This window comes from Oncorhynchus gorbuscha, linkage group LG04 (assembly GCF_021184085.1).
Source record: "Oncorhynchus gorbuscha isolate QuinsamMale2020 ecotype Even-year linkage group LG04, OgorEven_v1.0, whole genome shotgun sequence".
Lineage (NCBI taxonomy): Eukaryota > Metazoa > Chordata > Actinopteri > Salmoniformes > Salmonidae > Oncorhynchus > Oncorhynchus gorbuscha.
Window position 1 is genome coordinate 74747550 of NC_060176.1, and position 24850 is coordinate 74772399.

The window sequence follows — 24850 nt, forward strand, 5'->3', positions numbered from 1 at the left end:
GAGGCACTCTTGCGTCTATTCACCAGCGCTTTTGGTGGCCGACTCAGGAGCGTGACACGCGCCGTTTCGTGGCTGCTTGTTCGGACTGCGCGCAGACTAAGTCGGGTAACTCTCCTCCTGCCGGTCGTCTCAGACCGCTCCCCATTCCTTCTCGACCATGGTCTCACATTGCCTTAGACTTCATTACCGGTCTGCCTTTGTCTGCGGGGAAGACTGTGATTCTGACGGTTGTCGATAGGTTCTCTAAGGCGGCACATTTCATTCCCCTCGCTAAACTTCCTTCCGCTAAGGAGACGGCACAAATCATTATTGAGAATGTATTCAGAATTCATGGCCTCCCGTTAGACGCCGTTTCAGACAGAGGCCCGCAATTCACGTCACAGTTTTGGAGGGAGTTCTGTCGTTTGATTGGTGCGTCCGTCAGTCTCTCTTCCGGGTTTCATCCCCAGTCTAACGGTCAAGCAGAGAGGGCCAATCAGACGATTGGTCGCATACTACGCAGCCTTTCTTTCAGAAACCCTGCGTCTTGGGCAGAACAGCTCCCTGGGCAGAATACGCTCACAATTCGCTTCCTTCGTCTGCTACCGGGTTATCTCCGTTTCAGAGTAGTCTGGGTTACCAGCCTCCTCTGTTCTCATCCCAGCTTGCCGAGTCCAGCGTTCCCTCCGCTCAAGCGTTTGTCCAACGTTGTGAGCGCACCTGGAGGAGGGTGAGGTCTGCACTTTGCCGTTACAGGGCACAGACGGTGAGAGCCGCCAATAAACGCAGGATTAAGAGTCCAAGGTATTGTTGCGGCCAGAGAGTGTGGCTTTCCACTCGCAACCTTCCTCTTACGACAGCTTCTCGTAAGTTGACTCCGCGGTTCATTGGTCCGTTCCGTGTCTCCCAGGTCGTCAATCCTGTCGCTGTGCGACTGCTTCTTCCGCGACATCTTCGTCGCGTCCATCCTGTCTTCCATGTCTCCTGTGTTAAGCCCTTTCTTCGCACCCCCGTTCGTCTTCCCTCCCCCTCCTGTCCTTGTCGAGAGCGCACCTATTTACAAGGTACATAAGATCATGGACATGCGTTCTCGGGGACGGGGTCACCAATACCTAGTGGATTGGGAGGGTTACGGTCCTGAGGAGAGGAGTTGGGTTCCGTCTCGGGACGTGCTGGACCGTTCACTCATCGATGATTTCCTCCGTTGCCGCCAGGATTCCTCCTCGAGTGCGCCAGGAGGCGCTCGGTGAGTGGGGGGTACTGTCATGTTTGTCATTTATTATCATGTCTTGTCCCTGTGCTCCCCATGCTATTCGTTTCCCTCTGCTGGTCTTATTTGGTTCTTTCCCTCCTTCTATCCCTCTCTCTCCCCCTCCCTCTCTCACTCTCTCGCTCTCTCTTCTCTCTATCGTTCCGTTCCTGCTCCCAGCTGTTCCTATTCCCCTAATCATCATTTAGTCTTCCCACACCTGTTCCCGATCCTTTCCCCTGATTAGAGTCCCTATTTATTCCTTTGTGATCCGTTCCTGTCCCGTCGGTTCCTTGTTTTGTATTCACCATGCTGTGATTGTGTTTCGCCCTGTCCTGTCGTGTTTTTTGCCTTCATCAGATGCTGCGTGTGAGCAGGTGGCTCTATCAACTACGGCCTGCGCCTACCCGAAAAGCGACCTGCAGTCTGTGGCCGCTTCTCTAGTTATTCCCCTCTACAGACTAGAGGATTTTTGTTATTCCCTGTTTGGATTTAAATAAACTCTGTTTCTGTTAAGTCGCTTTTGGGTCCTCTTTCACCTGCATGACACCCCCCCCTTGGCCACTATAACAGCCTCCACTCTTCTGGGAATGCTTTCCACTACATGTTGGAACATTGCTGAAGGAACTTGCTTCCATTCAGCCACAAGACCATTAGTGAGGTCGGGCACTGATGTTGGGCAATTAGGCCAAGCTCGTAATCGGCGTTCCAATTCATCCTAAAGGTGTTTGATGGGGTTGAGGTCAGGGCTCTGTGCAGTCCAGTCAAGTTCTTCCACACCGATATCGACAAACCATTTCTGTATGGACCTCGCTTTGTGCACAGGCGCATTGTCTTGCTGAAACAGGAAATGGCCTTTCCCAAACTTATTCCACAAACATGGAAGCACAGAATCATCTATAATGTCATTGCATGTTGTAGCATTACTATTTCCCTTCACTGAAACTAAGGGGCCCCAGACCATTATTCCTCCTCCACCAAACTTTACAGTTGGCACTATGCATTCGGGCCGGTAGCATTCTCCTGACATCCGCCAAACCCAGATTCATCTGTCGGACAGCAAGATGGTGAAGTGTGAGAGAACTCGTTTCCACTGCCAAAGAGTCCAATGGTGGCGAACATTACACCACTCCAGTCGACGCTTTGCATTGCGCATGGTGATCTTAGGCTTGTGTGCTGCTCGGTCATGGAAACCCATTTCATGAAGCTCCCGACGAACAGTTCTTGTGCTGACATTGCAGAGGGTGGTTTGGAACTCAGTAGTGAGTGTTGCAACCGAGGACAGTCCCGTTCTGTGAGTTTTTGTGGCCTACCACTTCGCGGCTGAGCCGTTGTTGCTCCTAGATGTTTCGACTTCACAATAACAGCACTTCCAGTTGATCGGGGAATCTTTAGCAGGGCAGAAATCTGACAAACGAACTTGTAGGAAAGGTGGCATCCTATGACGATGCCACGTTGAAAGTCACTGAGCTCTTCAGTAAGGACATTCTGTGTGCTCGATTTTATACACCTGTCAGCAATAGGTGGGGCTGAAATAACCGAATCCACTAATTTGAAGGAGTGTCCGTATAGATAGTGTATATAGAGAAAATCCATGAGACAGATGCATTCGTGTAGGCCTGTTGATATGAGGTCATTACAATGGATATATTATTTTCTTGTCTGCATTATTCTCTAGCCTTTACCTGAAGTTGTATAATACCTTTGAACACACTGTGCTGCTTTCAGCTGATTTAATGTCTACCTAACACCCCGACAGCATCTGAAATGGCAAGAAAGAGTGATGTGTGTGTGTGTGTGTGTTTGTGTCTGTGTGTGTGTGTGTGTGTGTGTGTGTGTGTGTGTGTGTGTGTGTGTGTGTGTGTGTGTGTGTGTGTGTGTGTGTGTGTGTGTGTGTGTGTGTGTGTGTGTGTGTGTGTGTGTGTGTGTGTGTGTGTGTGTGTGTGTGTGTGTGTGTGTGTGTGTGTGTGTGTGTTTGTGTCTGTGTGTGTGTGTGTGTGTGTGTGTGTGTGTGTGTGTGTGTGTGTGTGTGTGTGTGTGTGTGTGTGTGTGTGTGTGTGTGTGTGTGTGTGTGTGTGTGTGTGGGTGTGTGTGTGTGGCGGGGTACACTCCACAAAGGTGTAGTGACACAGTGATGAAGCCTGTTCCTACCAAGGAGGTGGATATCCAGCAACACTGCTGAAACCCCCCCCAACACTCTGCCCCCCACAACCAACCCTCTGCCCCCCCCCCCCCCCCAACTCCCACCCGTCCCTCTGCCCCCCCCCCCCCCGCAAAGTCACTATCTTCTGTTACATACACCCAGTCCCAAGCATCTATGTCTTTATGATGTCAAAGAGCCCTGGTCTAATGGGAAACGGACCCTCCCAGGCCCCATCCAGCAGAGCCATTTAAGCCCACTTTGATTAAATGTCAGGAAGAAGGTGTCTCCACAGCCAGGGAAAGTGAGGGACAGTCATGGAGAGGCTTTAGATTGGCTCAGTAAATGATGAAGGAAATTCATTTACATGGTAATAATGAAAGTGCGTGTTGAGCCAGCAGGAGAAGGGAAAATGGCACGTGTGGTTTTCACAGTACAAATCATGTCCCCTTTCAAGTTATACACAAAGGCGGATAAATTAGAGGGAACCACAATTTCCGCAGATGCAGATTGCTGATACGCACATACGCACGGACACACACACACACACACACACACACACACACACACACACACACACACACACACACACACACACACACACACACACACACACACACACACACACACACACACACACACACACACACACACACACACACACACACACACACACACACACACACACACACACACACACACGGTTGAAGTTGAAGGATATGGATCTAGTCCTACCCTACAAGTTCTTGGTTCCTTCCTCCATGAGAATCTCTTTAATCTATTTCAGGCACGCATGGCTCCCTAATGACAGTGGCTGTGGTGACCTCCCTCAACAATGCCCACACACACACCATTATATTCCTGCACTGAGACTCTCCCTGCCTGGTGCAGAGGTGGAAACCCAGCCAGTCTCATCACAGATAGATATTGAAGAAGTCTTTCTTTTCATGCATACGATCAGTTATTAATGGGTGGCTGTGGCCGCGGCTGACATGCAGAGTGATGATCAGTTATTAATGGGTGACTGTGTGTGGCCATGGCTGACATGCAGAGTGATATATGTGGCATTGTGTTGCTGTTTCTATACAATGTTCTATCAGTCGATTACTGCGCTCCCCTGGACCTCCCGGTGCCCATTTATCGCCCTTGTCTCCCAGGTGTCAGCCACCACATCCTTCTCTTCTTCTCCACATCCTTCTCTCTTCTAGCGTGGCATGGGCCGTAAATCTGACCGCCTTCACACGCGTGCACTCACAGGCCTCCCCTAAACAGCAGCCCTCCAACCCCACCCCTCCGGTCAAGAGGAAACGAATTAATCATTATCATTACACAGCGCCATCACCACATTGCTTTCATGATCACATGGGGCCCACCAGTGCACGAGCCATGTATTGGTCATACACACAGAGATCCTATTAAATTAGAAGGGCTATGTCATAATCCCTCAAAGTTCCAGAATGGGGAGAAAATGGCAGCCATATTGGTCAGGGAGTAATTGAAACCAGTCCAATTCGAATGAATGGCAATAGAAGTATATCTTGTTTTTACTTATGCAGGAAAGTAAAAGTGAGGCATGAAATATATCAGAAATTGTGTAATGAAATTATTGTCAACCTGAAATAATCATATAATTATAAAATACATTTTATATGGGTTTTATACAAATGCTCTTTATAAATAGCCTCTAAAATATGTGTAAACAGACCATAAATGTCAAAATTGTAGTTTTCTTGGAAAGTTGTGAGTACTATTTTATGAATCAATATCAGCACTTGTTACATTTACAACTATCATCAACTGATTTCAACCATAGAATGTTGAAATATTGACAGTTAATTTGAAAAATGTAAAACTGCCTGGCTAGCTAGCTAGCTAACAAACATTCAGTGCAGATAAACTCTTCAAATTCATTATTTCCATTCTAGTATTGTTATATCTAATTCTATGCTTATACATCACCTACCTGTTGGAAGGAATTATACAATGTTCCTCTATGGTCATCAGTTTCTGACTGCCGTCAAGGTGGGCACCACCCCTCGGTTCCCTCTCCTCTTTCACTGCCACTGTCATCAAGGCTTTCAAATCAAATGGATTTATAAAGCCCTTCGTACATCAGCTGATATCTCAAAGTGCTGTACAGAAACCCAGCCTAAAACCCCAAACAGCAAGCAATGCAGGTGTCAATCACCATCATCATCATCACCAGAACTACCATGGGGTTGATCAGTCACAATTGGACCAGACTAGGCTGAGGAGACCAGTGGAGGGAATGGTATTCTGCTGTATCTTAGTGGGGATTTGCAAGTACTGCATGTGTCAGATACAGGAAGAGAGAGAGAGATAGAGTATATAACCTAAACAGGAAGGATATACAATATATAACCTAAACAGGAAGGATATACAGTATATAGCCAAACAGGAAGGATATGCAGTAAATAGCCTAAACAGGAAGGATATGCAGTATATAGCCTAAACAGGAAGGATATACAGTATATAGCCAAACAGGAAGGATATGCAGTAAATAGCCTAAACAGGAAGGATATGCAGTATATAGCCTAAACAGGAAGGATATACAGTATATAGCCTAAACAGGAAGGATATACAGTATATAGCCTAAACAGGAAGGATATACAGTATATAGCCTAAACAGGAAGGATATACAGTATATAGCCTAATCAGGAAGGATATACAGTATATAGCCTAATCAGGAAGTATATACAGTATATAGCCTAATCAGGAAGTATATACAGTATATAGCCTAAACAGGAAGGATATGCAGTATATAGCCTAAACAGGAAGGATATACAGTATATAGCCTAAACAGGAAGTATATACAGTATATAGCCTAAACAGGAAGGATATACAGTATATAGCCTAAACAGGAAGGATATACAGTATATAGCCTAAACAGGAAGGATATACAGTATATAGCCTAAACAGGAAGGATATACAGTATATAGCCTAAACAGGAAGGATATACAGTATATAGCCTAAACAGGAAGGATATACAGTATATAGCCTAAACAGGAAGGATATGCAATTAGAGTTAATAACTCTTAATTCTTTTTGCCACCACATAAATAACCTTCTGAACCTCGCCTCTGTTTGGACAGCATGTGACACGCCTCTTTTCCTACTCCACTGCTGGTCCTGTAGTCATCTAAATGGTCTGGAAAGGACAGGGCTGCCAGTCTGGTTCCATGTCTAACCCTGTGAGTGACATTTCAGGACGGGAGCAGCTTCCTTCACACTCCATCGCTCCTTATTGCAAGTGAAATTCTTCCAGTTCAGACAATCGCTCATTAATCCTAAATGATTTGGTGTAAAGCCACAAGCTAATTAAGCGTGCTCTATTGAGTATACTGCGAAATAGTAACAGAGGTGTTGGTGTTTTGCTGCAGTTGAAAGGGAACTCATGTTGATTCTCTCATTGTGTATTACATTTACTTTTGACTGGCAGAAATACCCTTTCTTTCCATGCAGATGTTTTTTGTTCAACAGAGTAAAGGGCAAATGGTTAGTGGTGTTTTATAAAGGAAAGACAGCAGCTTCCTGGAGAAGTTATTGGACTAACTGGATATTTATCAGGAAGTCAAGAGTAAACAACAACATGAAGGGAATATAAAATACATGGTTTAACATTCCCAAATCGATTTCTCTTAACTTGAACCAATTCCAATTCAAAAGCTGTTGTGTTGGAGCGATGTTGTGTTGGAGCGATGTTGTGGAAATAGTAGTGATTATGTATTGTGCATTTGAGCCATGTTGCCCTTGGCACGTAAAGCTACACTCAATGTCTTTATTCTCTCCTCTGATTAATGTTGTGACATTTGCCTTTTCACACGCACAGTCACCCAGGCCTATGTCCACACGCACGAACGTACGCACGCACGCACACACACACGCACGCACGCACGCACGCACACACACATGCACGCACACACGTGCACGCGCGCGCACACACACACACACACACACACACACACACACACACACACACACACACACACACACACACACACACACACACACACACACACACACACACACACACACACACACACACACACACACACACACATACACACGCACACGTACGTGCACACACACACACACACACACATGTGCACACACATACACACACACACGCACACACACACGCACACGTGCAGACATGGACGCAAGTACAAACGCACGCACACGTGCACACGAACCGCGAAGGACATGTGCACACACAAACCTAGGCTTCCGTTGGGAAGTGGATTGAAAGAAAAATAATCCTCTTCACTTTTTCTTCTCTTTAGAGACATTCATCAATGTGACAATGGCCATGATGTTCACAGCGAGGCTTTGCCCTTCTTCTCACTCTGTTGCTATATGCTATGTACTGGTAATTGCCAAAATAAATGAAAACACTTGAAGCTGTTCTGGTGGTTCGTGGTGGCCCACAGCCCTATGAAGACACTATGTTGGTGTTTCCTTTATTTTGGCACATACCTGTATGTTTGCAGCTGCTATCAGGTGCCAGTGTGCACTGTCCAGCACTGTCCAGTATGGTTTGCCATCCCTTGATAAATCCCTTGGTATGCAACAAGTATCTGGTCACAGAGCTTAGATCTGATGTAAAATCACTTGATATTGCCCAGCTAAGGAACATTATGAGACACATGATGAAGCTCACTGATTAAGGCGTGATTGAATGTCAGTAGAAAGTTATTTTTTAGTTATTTAATTTAAAATTCATGGTATTCCAACAACTTTAAAAGCACATTTTTATGTTTGGAAACTGTTTGTTGATTACTCATAATATTTTGATTAATAATTTGTTGTGAATATATGGGTGAGCTCACGCCCACAAGTAAATTCATTTAATTCATGTTTTCATTATAGAACCGTTTGAATAGCTGATGGTTTTAGAGGTTCTCTTTACCATGTGGTCCTGTGTAGCTCAGTTGGTAGAGCATGGCGCTTGTAACGCCAGGGTAGTGGGTTCACACACCATTCTGTTGTTGGGGTACGCCCACACCATTCTGTTGTTAGGTACGCCCACACCATTCTGTTGTTAGGTACGCCCACACCATTCTGTTGTTGGGGTACGCCCACACCATTCTGTTGTTGCGTACGCCCACACCATTCTGTTGTTGGGTACGACAACACCATTCTGTTGTTAGGTACGCCCACTCCATTCTGTTGTTGGGTACGCCCACACCATTCTGTTGTTGGGTGTTTTCACGCCATTCTGTTGTTGGGTACGCCCACACCATTCTGTTGTTGGGTACGCCCACGCCATTCTGTTGTTGGGTACGCCCACACCATTCTGTTGTTGGGTACACCCACACCATTCTGTTGTTGGGGTACGCCCACACCATTCTGTTGTTGGGGTACGCCCACACCATTCTGTTGTTGGGGTACGCCCACACCATTCTGTTGTTGGGGTACGCCCACACCATTCTGTTGTTAGGTACGCCCACACCATTCTGTTGTTGGGGTACGCCCACACCATTCTGTTGTTGGGTACGCCCACACCATTCTGTTGTTAGGTACGCCCAAACCATTCTGTTGTTGGGGTACGCCCACACCATTCTGTTGTTGGGTACGCCCACACCATTCTGTTGTTGGGTACGCCCACACCATTCTGTTGTTAGGTACGCCCACACCATTCTGTTGTTGGGGTACGCCCACACCATTCTGTTGTTGTGTATGCCCACACCATTCTGTTGTTGGGTACGCCCACACCATTCTGTTGTTAGGTACGCCCACTCCATTCTGTTGTTGGGTACGCCCACACCATTCTGTTGTTGGGTGTTTTCACGCCATTCTGTTGTTGGGTACGCCCACACCTTTCTGTTGTTGGGTACGCCCACGCCATTCTGTTGTTGGGTACGCCCACACCATTCTGTTGTTGGGTACGCCCACACCATTCTGTTGTTGGGGTACGCCCACACCATTCTGTTGTTGGGGTACGCCCACACCATTCTGTTGTTGGGGTACGCCCACACCATTCTGTTGTTAGGTACGCCCACACCATTCTGTTGTTGGGGTACGCCCACACCATTCTGTTGTTGGGTACGCCCACACCATTCTGTTGTTAGGTACGCCCACACCATTCTGTTGTTGGGGTACGCCCACACCATTCTGTTGTTGGGTACGCCCACACCATTCTGTTGTTGGGTACGCCCACACCATTCTGTTGTTAGGTACGCCCACACCATTCTGTTGTTGGGGTACGCCCACACCATTCTGTTGTTGTGTATGCCCACATCATTCTGTTGTTGGGTACGCCCACACCATTCTGTTGTTAGGTACGCCCACACCATTCTGTTGTTGGGGTACGCCCACACCATTCTGTTGTTGCGTATGCCCACACCATTCTGTTGTTGGGTACGCCCACAGCATTCTGTTGTTGGGTATTTTCACGCCATTCTGTTGTTGGGTACGCCCACACCATTCTGTTGTTGGGTACGCCCACTCCATTCTGTTGTTGGGTACGCCCACTCCATTCTGTTGTTGGGTACGCCCACAGCATTCTGTTGTTTAGTACGCCCACTCCATTCTGTTGTTGGGGTATGCCCACAGCATTCTGTTGTTGGGTACGCCCACACCATTCTGTTGTTGGGTACGCCCACTCCATTCTGTTGTTGGGTGTTTTCACACCATTCTGTTGTTGGGTACGCCCACTCCATTCTGTTGTTGGATACGCCGACAGCATTCTGTTGTTGGGTACGCCCACACCATTCTGTTGTTGGGGTACGCCCACACCATTCTGTTGTTGGGGTACGCCCACACCATTCTGTTGTTGGGGTACGCCCACACCATTCTGTTGTTGCGTATGCCCACACCATTCTGTTGTTAGGTATGCCCACACCATTCTGTTGTTGGGGTACGCCCACACCATTCTGTTGTTGGGGTACGCCCACACCATTCTGTTGTTGGGTACGCCCACTGCATTCTGTTGTTGGGTTACGCCCACACCATTCTGTTGTTGGGGTACGTCCACACCATTCTGTTGTTGGGTACGCCCACACCATTCTGTTGTTGGGTACGCCCACACCATTCTGTTTTTGGGGTACGCCCACACCATTCTGTTGTTGGGGTACGTCCACACCATTCTGTTGTTGGGTACGCCCACACCATTCTGTTGTTGGGTATGCCCACACCAGTCTGTTATTGGGTATGCCCACACCATTCTGTTGTTGGGTATGCCCACACCAGTCTGTTATTGGGTACGCCCACACCATTCTGTTGTTGGGGTACGCCCACACCATTCTGTTGTTGGGGTACGCCCACACCATTCTGTTGTTGGGGTACGCCCACACCATTCTGTTGTTGGGGTACGCCCACACCATTCTGTTGTTGGGGTACGCCCACTCAATTCCAACACAGAAGAGCTTCTTTTTAACATACTTAATTAACACTTTTTGTAAGAGAAACTACTTTACTCGTATTGTAATTAATTATAGGTCATATTTCATAGAAATCTGGAAACACTAGACAATTACTTTAGTGTGTTTTAAAGCCTCCTCCTTGAAATTGGTTTCTATGGCAACTCAGTTCCGGGGCCTAGATAAAATAGCTATTATTATGTGTTTGCAGAGGATTGGAGACAAAGTGATTGCATTGCTGATGGTTGGGAGGACGATGTGTCTTGTAAAAGTCCTGACGGTGTTCGCAGGGCTTTGAAGTCATTGTTTCTACCAGGCTGTGGTTTGATCATATCCCTGTAACCTCTGTTATTTAATAGTAGAATGATCATACTACTGTACAACCAGTGAGACATAACAACACAATCACAGAGGGATCAATGACATATGACACCCAGAATAGCACTGCAATGGATAGCAGTCGTTTTACAGGCTCCTGACCAATTTTGCTATTTGATTATATATTTTTTTTGCTGAGCTTAACTTTTGGTTGTACATAATGTTTCTGCCATCTTTTCCTATGACCGAAAAGAGCTTCTAGACATCAGAACAGCGATCACTAACCTTCATTTGGATGAAGATTTCTATTTCAACGGGTCGGAGGCTCGGGACATACTGCTCAGCCTGGAACAGGCCCTAATCCCCGAGACTTGGATAAGAAGAAGGCGGAGTAAGAGAGGTCGACGTGTGGGCACCCTGACAAAACTAAGTCTGGGAGTACGTAAACCGCCTCTGCCTTCCGTTCTACTGACAAACTTACAATCACTGGAAAACAAACTGGATGAGCCCCGTTCGAGATTATCCTATCAACAGGACCTGAAGACCTGTTCCTAGGCCGTCATTGAAAATAAGAATTTGTTCTTAACTGACTTGCCTAGTTAAATATAGGTAAAAAAATAAAATAAAAAAAATAGTACCCTCTAAGCTCATCACCAAGTTAAGGACCCGGTGACTGAACACTTCCCTCCTAATGCGCCGTCCCTTGGTGGTGAGGGTAGGCAACATTGGGGCCCCTCAGAGTTGTGTGCTTAACTCCCTCCTGTACTCCATGTTCACCCATGACTGTGTGGCTGCACACAACTCCAATACCATCATTAAGTTTGCTGACAACACAATGGTGGTAGGCCTATTCACCGATTACAACAATCTTTACTAATGCTGCAGAAATCTGCTTTAAAGCAGCATCCACATCCATCGGAAATAGTGATCATAATATAGTAGCCATATAGTTGCCATATCTAGGAAAACCAAAGTTCCAAAGGCTGGTCCTAATATAGTGTATTGGAGATCATACAAGAGGTTTTGTAGTGATTCATATTTATTTTATTTATTTATATATAACTAGGCAAGTCAGTTAAGAACAAATTGTTATTTACAATGATGGCCTACCCCGGCCAAATTGTGCACCGCCCTACGGGACTCCCAATCATGGCCGGTTGTGTACAGTCTGGAATTTAACCAGGGTCTGTAGTGATTCCTCTAGCACGCAGATGCAGTGCATTAGACCGCTGCGCCACGCGGGAGCCCCGATGTTGAAGATGTAAAGAATATTTGCTGGTCTGTGCTGTGTAATGAGGATCAACCAGATGCTGCACTTGACGCATTTATTAAATTGCTTATTCCAATTACTAATAAGCATGCGCCCATTAAGAAAATGACTGTAAAACTGTTAAATCCCCATGGATTGACGAGGATTTGAAAAATGGTATGTTTGAGAGGCATTAGGCAAAAGGAATAGCAAATAAGTCTGGCTGCTCAGCCCATTGGCAAAGGTGCTGTAAATTGAGAAAGCATGTGACTTAACTAAACTAAAAGAAGAAACTACACTATGAAACAAAGATAAATTAATATAAAGTGATAATACGTTGGAACACGTTAAATGACATTTTGGGCAAAAAGGCAAAGAGCTCCATCATTCATTGAATCAGATGGCTCATTCATCACAAAACTCATGCCAACTACTTTCATGATGTTTTCATTGGCAAGATTAGCAAACTTAGGCATGAGATGCCAAGAACAAATTCTGAACATGCGTAACTGACTTAATTATGAAAGACAAGCGTTATAATTTTGAATTCCGTAAAGTGAATATATTGTTGTCTGTCAACAATGACAAGCCATCTGGGTCTGACAACTTGGATGGAAAATGACTGAGGATGATAGTAAACTATATTGCCACTCTCTTCAATCTAGGCCTACAGAAAAGTGTGTGCCCTCAGGCCTGGAGGGAAGCAAAAGCCATTCCTCTACTCAAGAATAGCAAAGCACCCTTTACTGTCTGAAACAGCCAACCAATCAGCTTGTTACCAACCCTTAGTAAACCTTTGGAGAAAAACATTATTTGACCAGATGCAATGCTATTTCACAGTAAACAGATGAACAACATACTTTCAGCATGCTTATAGGGAAGGGCATTCAACATGCACAACACTTACACAAATGACTGATGATTGGCTGAAATAAAATTATAATAAGAATATTGTGGGAGCTATTTTGTTAGACTTCAGTGCAGCTTTTAACATTATCAATCATTATGTGCTGCTGGAAAAACGTATGTGTTATAGCTTTACCTCCCCTGCTATATCGTGGATCCAGAGTTGCCTGTTGCCTGTCAGAACACAGAGGGTGGTCTTTAATGGAAGCCTCTCCAACATAATCCAGGTAGTGTCGGGCATTCCCCAGGGCAGCACTCTAGGCCCCTTACTTTTTTCAATCTTTACTAATGACCTGCCACTGGCCTGTGTGTCTATGTATGCTAATGACTCAAAACTATACACATCAGTTACCACAGCAAGTGAAATCACTGCAACACTTAACAAAGATCTGCAGTCAGTTTCAGAATGGGTGGCAAGAAATAAGCTAGTCCTAAATATTTAAAAAAGTTAAAAGATTGTATTTGGGATAAATCATTCACTAAACCCTAAACCCCAACTAAATATTTTATAGAATAATGTGGAAATTGAGCAAGTTGAGGAGACTAAACTGCTTAGTCATAAAAATATTGATACAACGGTAGCTAAGATGGGAAGAGGTCTGTCAATAACATAGCACTGCTCTGCTTTCTTGACTTTGCTATCAACAAAACAAGTCAGACCCTATTCCGGTCTCACTTGGACTGATGCCCAGTCATATCATGAAGTGCCACAAAGAGAGACATTACAGCAAATTACAGCTGGCTCAGAACAGAGCAGCACGGCTGGCCTGTAAATGTACACCAAGAGGTAACATCAATAAAATATATGTACATTTCTCCTGGCTCAAAGTAGAAGAGAGATTGACTGCGTCACTATTTGCGTTTGTGAGAGGTATTGACGTGTTTAAAGCGCACCGTATGTCTGTTTAAACGACTAGCACACAGCTCAGGCACCCATGCATACCCCACAAGACATGCCAACAGAGGACTATTCACAGTCCCCAAGTGCATATCAAACTATGGGAAGCACACAGTACTATATAGAGCAGGGTTGGGCAATTCCAATCCTCAGGGGCTTGATTGGTGTCACAGTTTTGCCCAAGCCCCAGTTAACACACCTGACTCCAATAATCACCTAATCATGATCTTCAGTTTAGAATGTAATGTGATTAATCAGCTGTGTTTGCTGGGGATGGAGAAAAAGTGTGACACCAATCAGGTCCCAGAGGACTGGAGCTGCCCACCCCTGACATAGAGCCATGACTACGTTGAACATTACTCCACATCAAGTAACTCATGCAAACAGTAACTCATGCAAATCAGATTTGAAATGAAACAGATAAAACTCTGTGTTGTATTGTAGATATGTAGTGGTGTAATAATGTGTTGTATTGTAGATATGTAGTGGGGTAATAATGTGTTGTATTGTAGATATGTAGTGGTGTTATAATGTGTTGTATTGTAGATATGTAGTGGTAGAGTAGTGTGTTATAATGTGTTGTATTGTAGATATGTAGTGGTGTAATAATGTGTTGTATTGTAGATATGTAGTGGTAGAGTAGTGGTGTAATAATGTGTTGTATTGTAGATATGTAGTGGTAGAGTAGTGTGTTATAATGTGTTGTATTGTAGATACTGTATGTTGTGGTAGAGTAGTGTGTTATAATGTATTGTATTGTAGATATGTGGTGGTAGAGTAGTGTGTTATAATGTGTTGTATTGTAGATATGTTGTGGTAGAGTAGTGTGTTATAATGTGTTGTATTGTAGATACTGTATGTTGTGGTAGAGTAGTGTGTTATAATGTGTTGTATTGTAGATACTGTATGTAGTGGTAGAGTAGTGTGTTATAATGTGTTGTATTGTAGATATGTAGTGGTAGAGTAGTGTGTTATAATGTATTGTATTGTAGATATGTGGTGGTGTTATAATGTGTTGTATTGTAGATATGTAGTGGTAGAGTAGTGTGTAATAATATGTTGTGTACTGTTTTATTTTGTAATGTAATGTAATCTTGTTTGGACCCCAGGAAGAGTAGCTGTTGCCTTGGCAGGAACTAATGGTGATCCATAATAAACCCCAGGAAGAGTAGCTGCTGCCTTGGCAGGAACTGATGGGGATCCATAATAAACCCCAGGAAGAGTAGCTGTTGCCTTGGCAGGAACTAATGGGGATCCATAATAAACCCCAGGAAGAGTAGCTGCTGCCTTGGCAGGAACTAATGGGGATCCATAATAAACCCCAGGAAGAGTAGCTGTTGCCTTGGCAGGAACTAATGGAGATCCATAATAAACCCCAGGAAGAGTAGCTGTTGCCTTGGCAGGAACTAATGGGGATCCATAATAAACCCCATGAAGAGTAGCTGCTGCCTTGTCAGGAACTAATGGGGATCCATAATAAACCCAAATCAAATCAAATCAAATTTTATTTGTCACATACACATGGTTAACAGATGTTAATGCGAGTGTAGCGAAATGCTTGTGCTTCTAGTTCCGACAATGCAGTGATAACCAACAAGTAATCTAACTAACAATTCCAAAACTACTGTCTTATACACAGTGTAAGGGGATAAAGAATATGTACATAAGGATATATGAATGAGTGATGGTACAGAGCAGCATACAGTAGATGGTATCGAGTACAGTATATACATATGAGATGAGTATGTAGACAAAGTAAACAAAGTGGCATAGTTAAAGTGGCTAGTGATACATGTATTACATAAGGATGCAGTCGATGATGTAGAGTACAGTATATACGTATGCATATGAGATGAATAATGTAAGGTAAGTACATTATATAAGGTAGCATTGTTTAAAGTGGCTAGTGATATATTTACATCATTTCCCATCAATTCCCATTATTAAAGTGGCTGGAGTTGGGTCAGTGTCAATGACAGTGTGTTGGCAGCAGCCACTCAATGTTAGTGGTGGCTGTTTAACAGTCTGATGGCCTTGAGATAGAAGCTGTTTTACAGTCTCTCGGTCCCAGCTTTGATGCACCTGTACTGACCTCGCCTTCTGGATGATAGCGGGGTGAACAGGCAGTGGTTCGGGTGGTTGATGTCCTTGATGATCTTTATGGCCTTCCTGTAACATCGGGTGGTGTAGGTGTCCTGGAGGGCAGGTAGTTTGCCCCCGGTGATGCGTTGTGCAGACCTCATTACCCTCTGGAGAGCCTTACGGTTGAGGGCGGAGCAGTTGCCATACCAGGCGGTGATACAGCCCGCCAGGATGCTCTCGATTGTGCATCTGTAGAAGTTTGTGAGTGCTTTTGGTGACAAGCCGAATTTCTTCAGCCTCCTGAGGTTGAAGAGGCGCTGCTGCGCCTTCTTCACGATGCTGTCAGTGTGAGTGGACCAATTCAGTTTGTCTGTGATGTGTATGCCGAGGAACTTAAAACTTGCTACCCTCTCCACTACTGTTCCATCGATGTGGATAGGGGGTGTTCCCTCTGCTGTTTCCTGAAGTCCACAATCATCTCCTTAGTTTTGTTGACGTTGAGTGTGAGGTTATTTTCCTGACACCACACTCCGAGGGCCCTCACCTCCTCCCTGTAGGCCGTCTCGTCGCTGTTGGTAATCAAGCCTACCACTGTTGTGTTATCCGCAAACTTGATGATTGAGTTGGAGGCGTGCGTGGCCACGCAGTCGTGGGTGAACAGGGAGTACAGGAGAGGGCTCAGAACGCACCCTTGTGGGGCCCCCGTGTTGAGGATCAGCGGGGAGGAGATGTTGTTGCCTACCCTCACCACCTGGGGACGGCCCGTCAGGAAGTCCAGTACCCAGTTGCACAGGGCGGGGTCGAGACCCAGGGTCTCGAGCTTGATGACGAGCTTGGAGGGTACTATGGTGTTGAATGCCGAGCTGTAGTCGATGAACAGCATTCTCACATAGCTATTCCTCTTGTCCAGGTGGGTTAGGGCAGTGTGCAGTGTGGTTGAGATTGCATCGTCTGTGGACCTATTTGGGCGGTAAGCAAATTGGAGTGGGTCTAGGGTGTCAGGTAGGGTGGAGGTGATATGGTCCTTGACTAGTCTCTCAAAGCACTTCATGATGACGGAAGTGAGTGCTACGGGGCGGTAGTCGTTTAGCTCAGTTACCTTAGCTTTCTTGGGAACAGGAACAATGGTGGCCCTCTTGAAGCATGTAGGAACAGCAGACTGGTATAGGGATTGATTGAATATGTCCGTAAACACACCGGCCAGCTGGTCTGCGCATGCTCTGAGGGTGCGGCTGGGGATGCCGTCTGGGCCTGCAGCCTTGCGAGGGTTAACACGTTTAAATGTCTTACTCACCTCGGCTGCAGTGAAGGAGAGACCGCATGTTTTCGTTGCAGGCCGTGTCAGTGGCACTGTATTGTCCTCAAAGCGGGCAAAAAAGTTATTTAGTCTGCCTGGGAGCAAGACATCCTGGTCCGTGACTGGGCTGGGTTTCTTCTTGTAGTCCGTGATTGACTGTAGACCCTGCCACATGCCTCTTGTGTCTGAGCCATTGAATTGAGATTCCACTTTGTCTCTGTACTGACGCTTAGCTTGTTTAATAGCCTTGCGGAGGGAATAATATATAATAATAAATGCCATTTAGCAGACGCTTTTATCCAAAGCGACTTACAGTCATGTGTGCATACATTCTACGTATCGGTGGTCCCGGGGATCGAACCCACTACCCTGGCGTTACAAGCGCCATGCTCTACCAACTGAGCTACAGAAGGACCACATATAGCTGCACTGTTTGTATTCGGTCATGTTGCCAGACACCTTGCCCTCATTAAAAGCAGTAGTTCGCGCTTTCAGTTTCACGCGAATGCTGCCATCAATCCACGGTTTCTGGTTAGGGAATGTTTTTATCGTTGCTATGGGAACGACATCTTCGACGCACGTTCTAATGAACTCGCACACCGAATCAGCGTATTCGTCAATATTTTTATCTGACGCAATACGAAACATATCCCAGTCCACGTGATGGAAGCAGTCTTGGAGTGTGGAGTCAGCTTGGTCTGACCAGCTTTGGACAGACCTCAGCGTGGGAGCCTCTTGTTTTAGTTTCTGCCTGTAGGCAGGGATCAGCAAAATGGAGTCGTGGTCAGCTTTTCCGAAAGGGGGGCGGGGCAGGGCCTTATATGCGTCGCGGAAGTTAGAGTAACAATGATCCAAGGTTTTACCACCCCTGGTTGCGCAATCGATATGCTGATAAAATTTAGGGAGTCTTGTTTTCAGATTAGCTTTGTTAAAATCCCCAGCTACAATGAATGCAGCCTCCGGATAAATGGTTTCCAGTTTGCAAAGAGTTAAATAAAGTTCGTTCAGAGCCATCTATGTGTCTGCTTGGGGGGAGATATATACGGCTGTGATTATAATCGAAGAGAATTCTCTTGGAAGATAATGCGGTCTACATTTGATTGTGAGGAATTCTAAATCAGGTGAACCCCAGGAAGAGTAGCTGTTGCCTTGGCAGGAACTAATGGGGATCCATAATAAACCCCAGGAAGAGTAGCTGTTGCCTTGGCAGGAACTAATGGGGATCCATAATAAACCCCAGGAAGAGTAGCTGTTGCCTTGGCAGGAACTAATGGGGATCCATAATAAACCCCAGGAAGAGTAGCTGTTGCCTTGGCAGGAACTAATGGGGATCCATAATAAACCCCATGAAGAGTAGCTGTTGCCTTGGCAAGAACTAATGGCGGTCCGTAATAAATACAAATGCAAGGACTGACTTTGTCCCTCAATGTGTTTTATAGTTCATAATGGATGTTACCTGTATTGTCTCAATGGTCGATGTAGTTTCGCACGGTCCTTCTAGTACCATTTACTTGATGATCTGATAGGTCAGCGAAGAGTGTGAACAAATATCACACTGACCTGCACTCGGCCCCAAAATGTGAGCATAGCTCCAAATTGGTCAGTTTACTGTATGAATCACCAATCCGTATCATACACACCATCTATTTCTAAATGAGGACTATTTGCTGGTCAGCAAACTGCATTTAGCATTGCTTCAGTGAGCAGTTTTAAACAGTTACTTGCTGCAGGCAACAGCCAGAGAGGAAATGCATGGCCAGAAGAAGATATACAGTATATATATATATATATATATATATATATATATATATATATATATATATATATATAAATATATATATATAAAAGCTACAGGTGGTAATCTGATGGATTTATTTGGATTCCTGAACCATGTAGGTGGTTTGTTTCCTGTATTGTATCCATCCATTGACTCTGGCATACTTTCTGTTTCCTCTCAACGTCAAAAGTGAAGAGGCGACTCCGGGATACTGGTCTTCTAGGCAGAGTTGCAAAGAAAAAGCCATATCTCAGACTGGCCAATAAAAATAAAAGATTAAGATGAGCAAAAGAACACAGGACAGAGGAACTCTGCCTAGAAGGCCAACATCCCGGAATCACTGTCTTCACTGTTGACGTTGTGACTGGTGTTTTGCGGGTACTATTTAATGAAGCTGCCAGTTTAGGACTTGTGAGGTGTCTGTTTCTCAAACTAGACACTCTAATGTACTTGTCCTCTTGCTCAGTTGTGCACCGAGACCTCCCACTCCTCTTTCTATCCTGGTTAGAGCCAGTTTGCTCTGTTCTGTGAAGGGAGTAGTAGACAGCGTTGTATGAGATCTTCAGTTTCTTGGCAATTTCTCTCATGGAATAGCCTTTATTTCTCAGAACAAGAATAGACTTTCAGAAGTTTCAGAAGAAAGTTATTTGTTTCTGGCTATTTTGATCCTGTAATCGAACCCACAAATGCTGATGCTCCAGATACTAGTCTAAAGTCTATCTAGTCTAAAGATGGCCATTTTCATTGCTTCTTTAATCAGAACAACAGTTTTCAGTTGTGCTAACATCATTGCAAAAGGGTTTTCTAATGATCAATTATCCTTTTAAAATGATCATCTTGGATTAGCTAACATAACGTGCCATTGGAACACAGGAGTGATGGTTACTGATAATGGGCCTCTGTACGCCTATGTAGATATTCAGATATTGCCAGCTACAATAGTAATTTACAACAAAACAAGGACATTTCTAAGTGACTCCAAACTTTTGAATGGTAGTTTATTTTGGTTCCATTGATATGGTTCCATATTGGTTCTATTGATTTCTATTGGTTCTTTTGGTTCTTTTGATTTCTATTGGTTCTTTTGATTTCTATTGGGTCTATTGATTTCTATTGATTGTAGTTACATATACAGTATGAGACCTAAGAGTCTTGCTTGATTCTTTCCTTAGTCACGATGATCCCTCATCATTGTCCTTCCTCCCGCTTTCCTTCTTTCTCTCCTTCTCTCTTTGTACCCCCCCGGTCTCTCTCCTTCTCTCTCCCCTTCTCCCCCTCTCTCTCCATAGGGGCCATCTTTGATGAGTCTGCCAGGAAGGACGACGAGGTGTTCCGCATGGCCGTGGCGGACCTCAACCTCAACAACGAGATCCTGGAGACTGAGAAGATCACCATCTCTGTGGAGTTTGTGGATGGGAACAACCCTTTCCAGGCAGTCCAGGAAGGTAAGGCCTTAATCTGCCCTCACCCTCACTCTCACCCCTCCACCTGCCCATCTCAACCTTAGTGAAGCCAGAGTATGGCAAATTCCATTATTTTCCCTCGCCTACTCAGCATGGTTTTTCTTTCTGTGGAGTTGCGGAGCCGTTGGCTTTGGGTATGCTTCAGCCTTGCACAGTACTGGAAGGAACCAACATTAATCCATCTTAAAAGCCCTCTATTTTCAGCCCCAACCTTGATCAATGACACACTGAACTGAATAGCACTATATTTAACCAATAAGGCCCGAGGGGGTGTGGTATATGGCCAATATACCACAGCTAATGATTGTTCTTATGCACAACGTCAGCGTTGCGCTGAGTGCCTGGACACAGCCCTTAGCCGTGGTATATTGGAAATATACCACAAACCCCCAAGGTGCCTTATTGCTATTATAAACTGATTACCAATGTTATTAGAGCAGTAAAAATATTTTTGGGACCATACCACGTCTGTCAGCCAATCAGCATTGAGGGCTCGAACCAATCGGTTTATCAAAGGTTTTATAGGTGTCCCCCAAAAAACAAAGATATGATTTCGCATTGTAAATATTTTGTAATTTCAGTTGAAGATTTAAGCCCCTGAAAAAGGAGTCTAAAAAGGAGTCTATTGAATTCCATTGTACTTTACCGGTTATATGTCAATCACCGTTGATATGCACTGTAGTATTCTATCAGTATACTACCAGCTTTAATTAAAAGGGTCACCATTTTGGTTTATGTCCTTCCAATATTTCTCAAAATATGTTTTAAAAGTATTATTACCCAAAACACTATTAACAATTAGTTAAGCTGATATCATCGATTACATTTGTATTCGGAGATATCTGTTAAAAACATGTAGAGGTGTGGAGATACCTGCTAAAACATGCAGAGGTGTGGAGATACCTGCTAAAACATGCAGAGGTGTGGAGATACCTGCTAAAACATGCAGAGGTGTGGAGATACCTGCTAAAACATGTAGAGGTGTGTAGATACCTGCTAAAACATGCAGAGGTGTGGAGATACCTGCTAAAACATGCAGAGGTGTGGAGATACCTGCTAAAACATGCAGAGGTGTGGAGATACCTGCTAAAACATGCAGAGGTGTGGAGATACCTGCAAAAACATGTAGAGATGTGGAGATACCTGCTAAAACATGCAGACGTGTGGAGATACCTGCTAAAACATGCAGAGGTGTGGAGATACCTGCTAAAACATGTAGAGATTTGGAGATACCTGCTAAAACATGCAGAGGTGTGGAGATACCTGCTAAAACATGCAGAGGTGTGGAGATACCTGCTAAAACATGCAGAGGTGTGGAGATACCTGCTAAAACATGCAGAGGTGTGGAGATACCTGCAAAAACATGTAGAGTTGTGGAGATACCTGCTAAAACACGCAGACGTGTGGAGATACCTGCTAAAACATGCAGAGGTGTGGAGATACCTGCTAAAACATGCAGAGGTGTGGAGATACCTGCAAAAACATGTAGAGTTGTGGAGATACCTGCTAAAACACGCAGACGTGTGGAGATACCTGCTAAAACATGCAGAGGTGTGGAGATACCTGCTAAAACATGTAGAGATTTGGAGATACCTGCTAAAACATGCAGAGGTGTGGAGATACCTGCAAAAACATGTAGAGATGTGGAGATACCTGCTAAAACATGTAGAGGTGTGGAGATACCTGCTAAAACATGCAGAGGTGTGGAGATACCTGCTAAAACATGTAGAGGTGTGGAGATACCTGCTAAAACATGTAGAGGTGTGGAGATACCTGCTAAAACATGCAGAGGTGTGGAGATACCTGCTAAAACATGCAGAGGTGTGGAGATACCTGCTAAAACATGTAGAGGTGTGGAGATACCTGCTAAAACATGTAGAGGTGTGGAGATACCTGCTAAAACATTCAGAGGTGTGGAGATACCTGCTAAAACATGCAGTGATATGTGGCACAAAATATAAATTAATTCCTCTCTAGAATGATATCATGATTTCATTGACCGATAATTTCTCCATTAGTTCATTACCCAATAGTTTTTTTTACCCAATACATTACTGGGAGCTTATAGCTTGTATAAATTATGACTCTCTTTATTCCTACACCATAGCCTAGAGTTTACTCGCCGTTAGTCACAACCTCTACTAGCCAGCTCTCACTTTTTACTAAACAAATAATATTACATACAGAAAAACCTGTGTTCAACTGAACTGACCTCAATCAACTAAAAGAGACATATTTCCCAGAGTTTAAAATAGATCCCTTCCTTTCCAACTGACATAAAACCACTGACAAGCTCCTAGCATCAGGCCATGTTGTCGTCGGTAATAACTCAACTCTTTTAGATCCCTAGCCTGGGAAATATGAACTCAAGGATGAAGTCTAGTTGGAACATGTTTACCTAATGGACACTAGTTATTTGTGGAGGGTGCCAGATGTGTAGTGTATTGCCATCTAGGAGCCTAGTAGTTACTACTGGCGCTTTGGTTCAAGCCTCTCTGGGGCATCTGTACCTAAGATGCTCTATCGTCTTTGAAGTAGTGATTACTGAATACATGACATGTGTTCTGGGGTCAGACTGGATGGTGATATTACTGAATACATGACATGTGTTCTGGGGTCAGACTGGATGGTGATATTACTGAATACATGACATGTGTTCTGGGGTCAGACTGGATGGTGATATTACTGAATACATGACATGTGTTCTGGGGTCAGACTGGATGGTGATATTACTGAATACATGACATGTGTTCTGGGGTCAGCTCATTATCATAAACTCCTGGAAGGATCGTCTATGTCTTCCATTGTATCAAAACATCTGTTATTCTGTTGCTCTTCGTACAACATTAAGAAAGCACAATTTGCTTTTCTAATTTAAAAAAAGGCTTCATCAACCACATTTCTTGTTGTGGCGTGAAATGTTATGATGTGGATTGATATATTACTAGAAGGCACCTCTTTGTGCAGATGCACTGATGTGAAGATAACTTATTACAGGACTGCTTTTCATTTAGAATTGTTAATAATACACTTTGCATTGGAAAATAACACACCTTGATTCATGTCAGTGTTGTATGCAATACATAGAGTACCTGGATACCTCCATGTAAACATAGGCATGTGCACTACTTTGATGAATCTGATACTATTCACAAAAAGGTCTTAACACGGCTCTTAGCAGTGACTAATCGCTATGCTCAGCACTTGCCTTTTTCACACTGACAGAACTTGTTGCTAAACCCTGGCATAACATTACAAAGGAGTGTTTATTCCCAACCTGGGACTTAGCTTCTACCATCTGCCTGGGTTTATCCAGTGAGTCTCCACTACAATGCTCTCTGTGTGTCTGACATGTCCTGTTATAAGCTGGGTTTACACAGTGAGTCTCCACTACAATGCTCTCTGTGCGTCTGACATGTCCTGTTATAAGCTTGGCAGTGGAGCTGAGCAATTATTCTGAATGAGATGGAAGAAAAGGAGCCCTGTTGCTTTGCTGTCATCTCAAACTGCAAAGACGGAACAAAGTCAATGAGAGGGGCCAAGAAGTTATGTCATCACTGAGCATCTTTTCATCTCACACAAAAGAACAAGCACGCAACACACACACACACACACACGCACACGCACACGCACACGCACACGCACACGCACACGCACACGCACAGCACAGCCACACACACACGCACAGCACGCACACACACACACACACACACACACACACACACACACACACACACACACACACACACACACACACACACACACACACACACACACACACACACACACACACACACACACACACACACACACACACACACACACACACACACACACACACACACACACACACACACATACAATGGCAGAGTTGAGTGCGGAGAACACGGACGGAATCATGGAAACCAGACTTTAAAATGCAATTCAACCATATTCAAAAATGTATTGAACTTAGGGAATCAACTCTGCCGGCAGGTAGCCTAGTGGTTAGTGTTGGACTTCTGTAAGATCAAATCCCAGAGCTGACAAGGTAAAAATATGTTGTCCTGCACCTGAACAAGGCAGTAAACACAAAGGGAATCTTGGGTGTCTGGGACGATGGAGTTGATG

The 24850-nt window shown here is 44.6% G+C and overlaps 1 protein-coding gene across 4 annotated transcripts in view; it reads left to right on the forward strand.

Moving 5' to 3' along the window:
• LOC124034644 (glutamate receptor ionotropic, delta-2) overlaps positions 1–24850 on the forward strand; it is a 671933-nt gene that overhangs the window by 84890 nt on the left and 562193 nt on the right. For all 4 annotated transcript variants that reach the window (XR_006838605.1, XR_006838606.1, XR_006838607.1 and 1 more), the window contains exon 2: positions 20567–20722. Coding sequence is in view for 1 of the 4 variants with exons in the window: in XM_046348089.1 (XP_046204045.1) it covers positions 20567–20722 (156 nt within the window). In the remaining 3 variants the exon portion in view is untranslated. The remainder of the gene's footprint in view (positions 1–20566; positions 20723–24850) is intronic.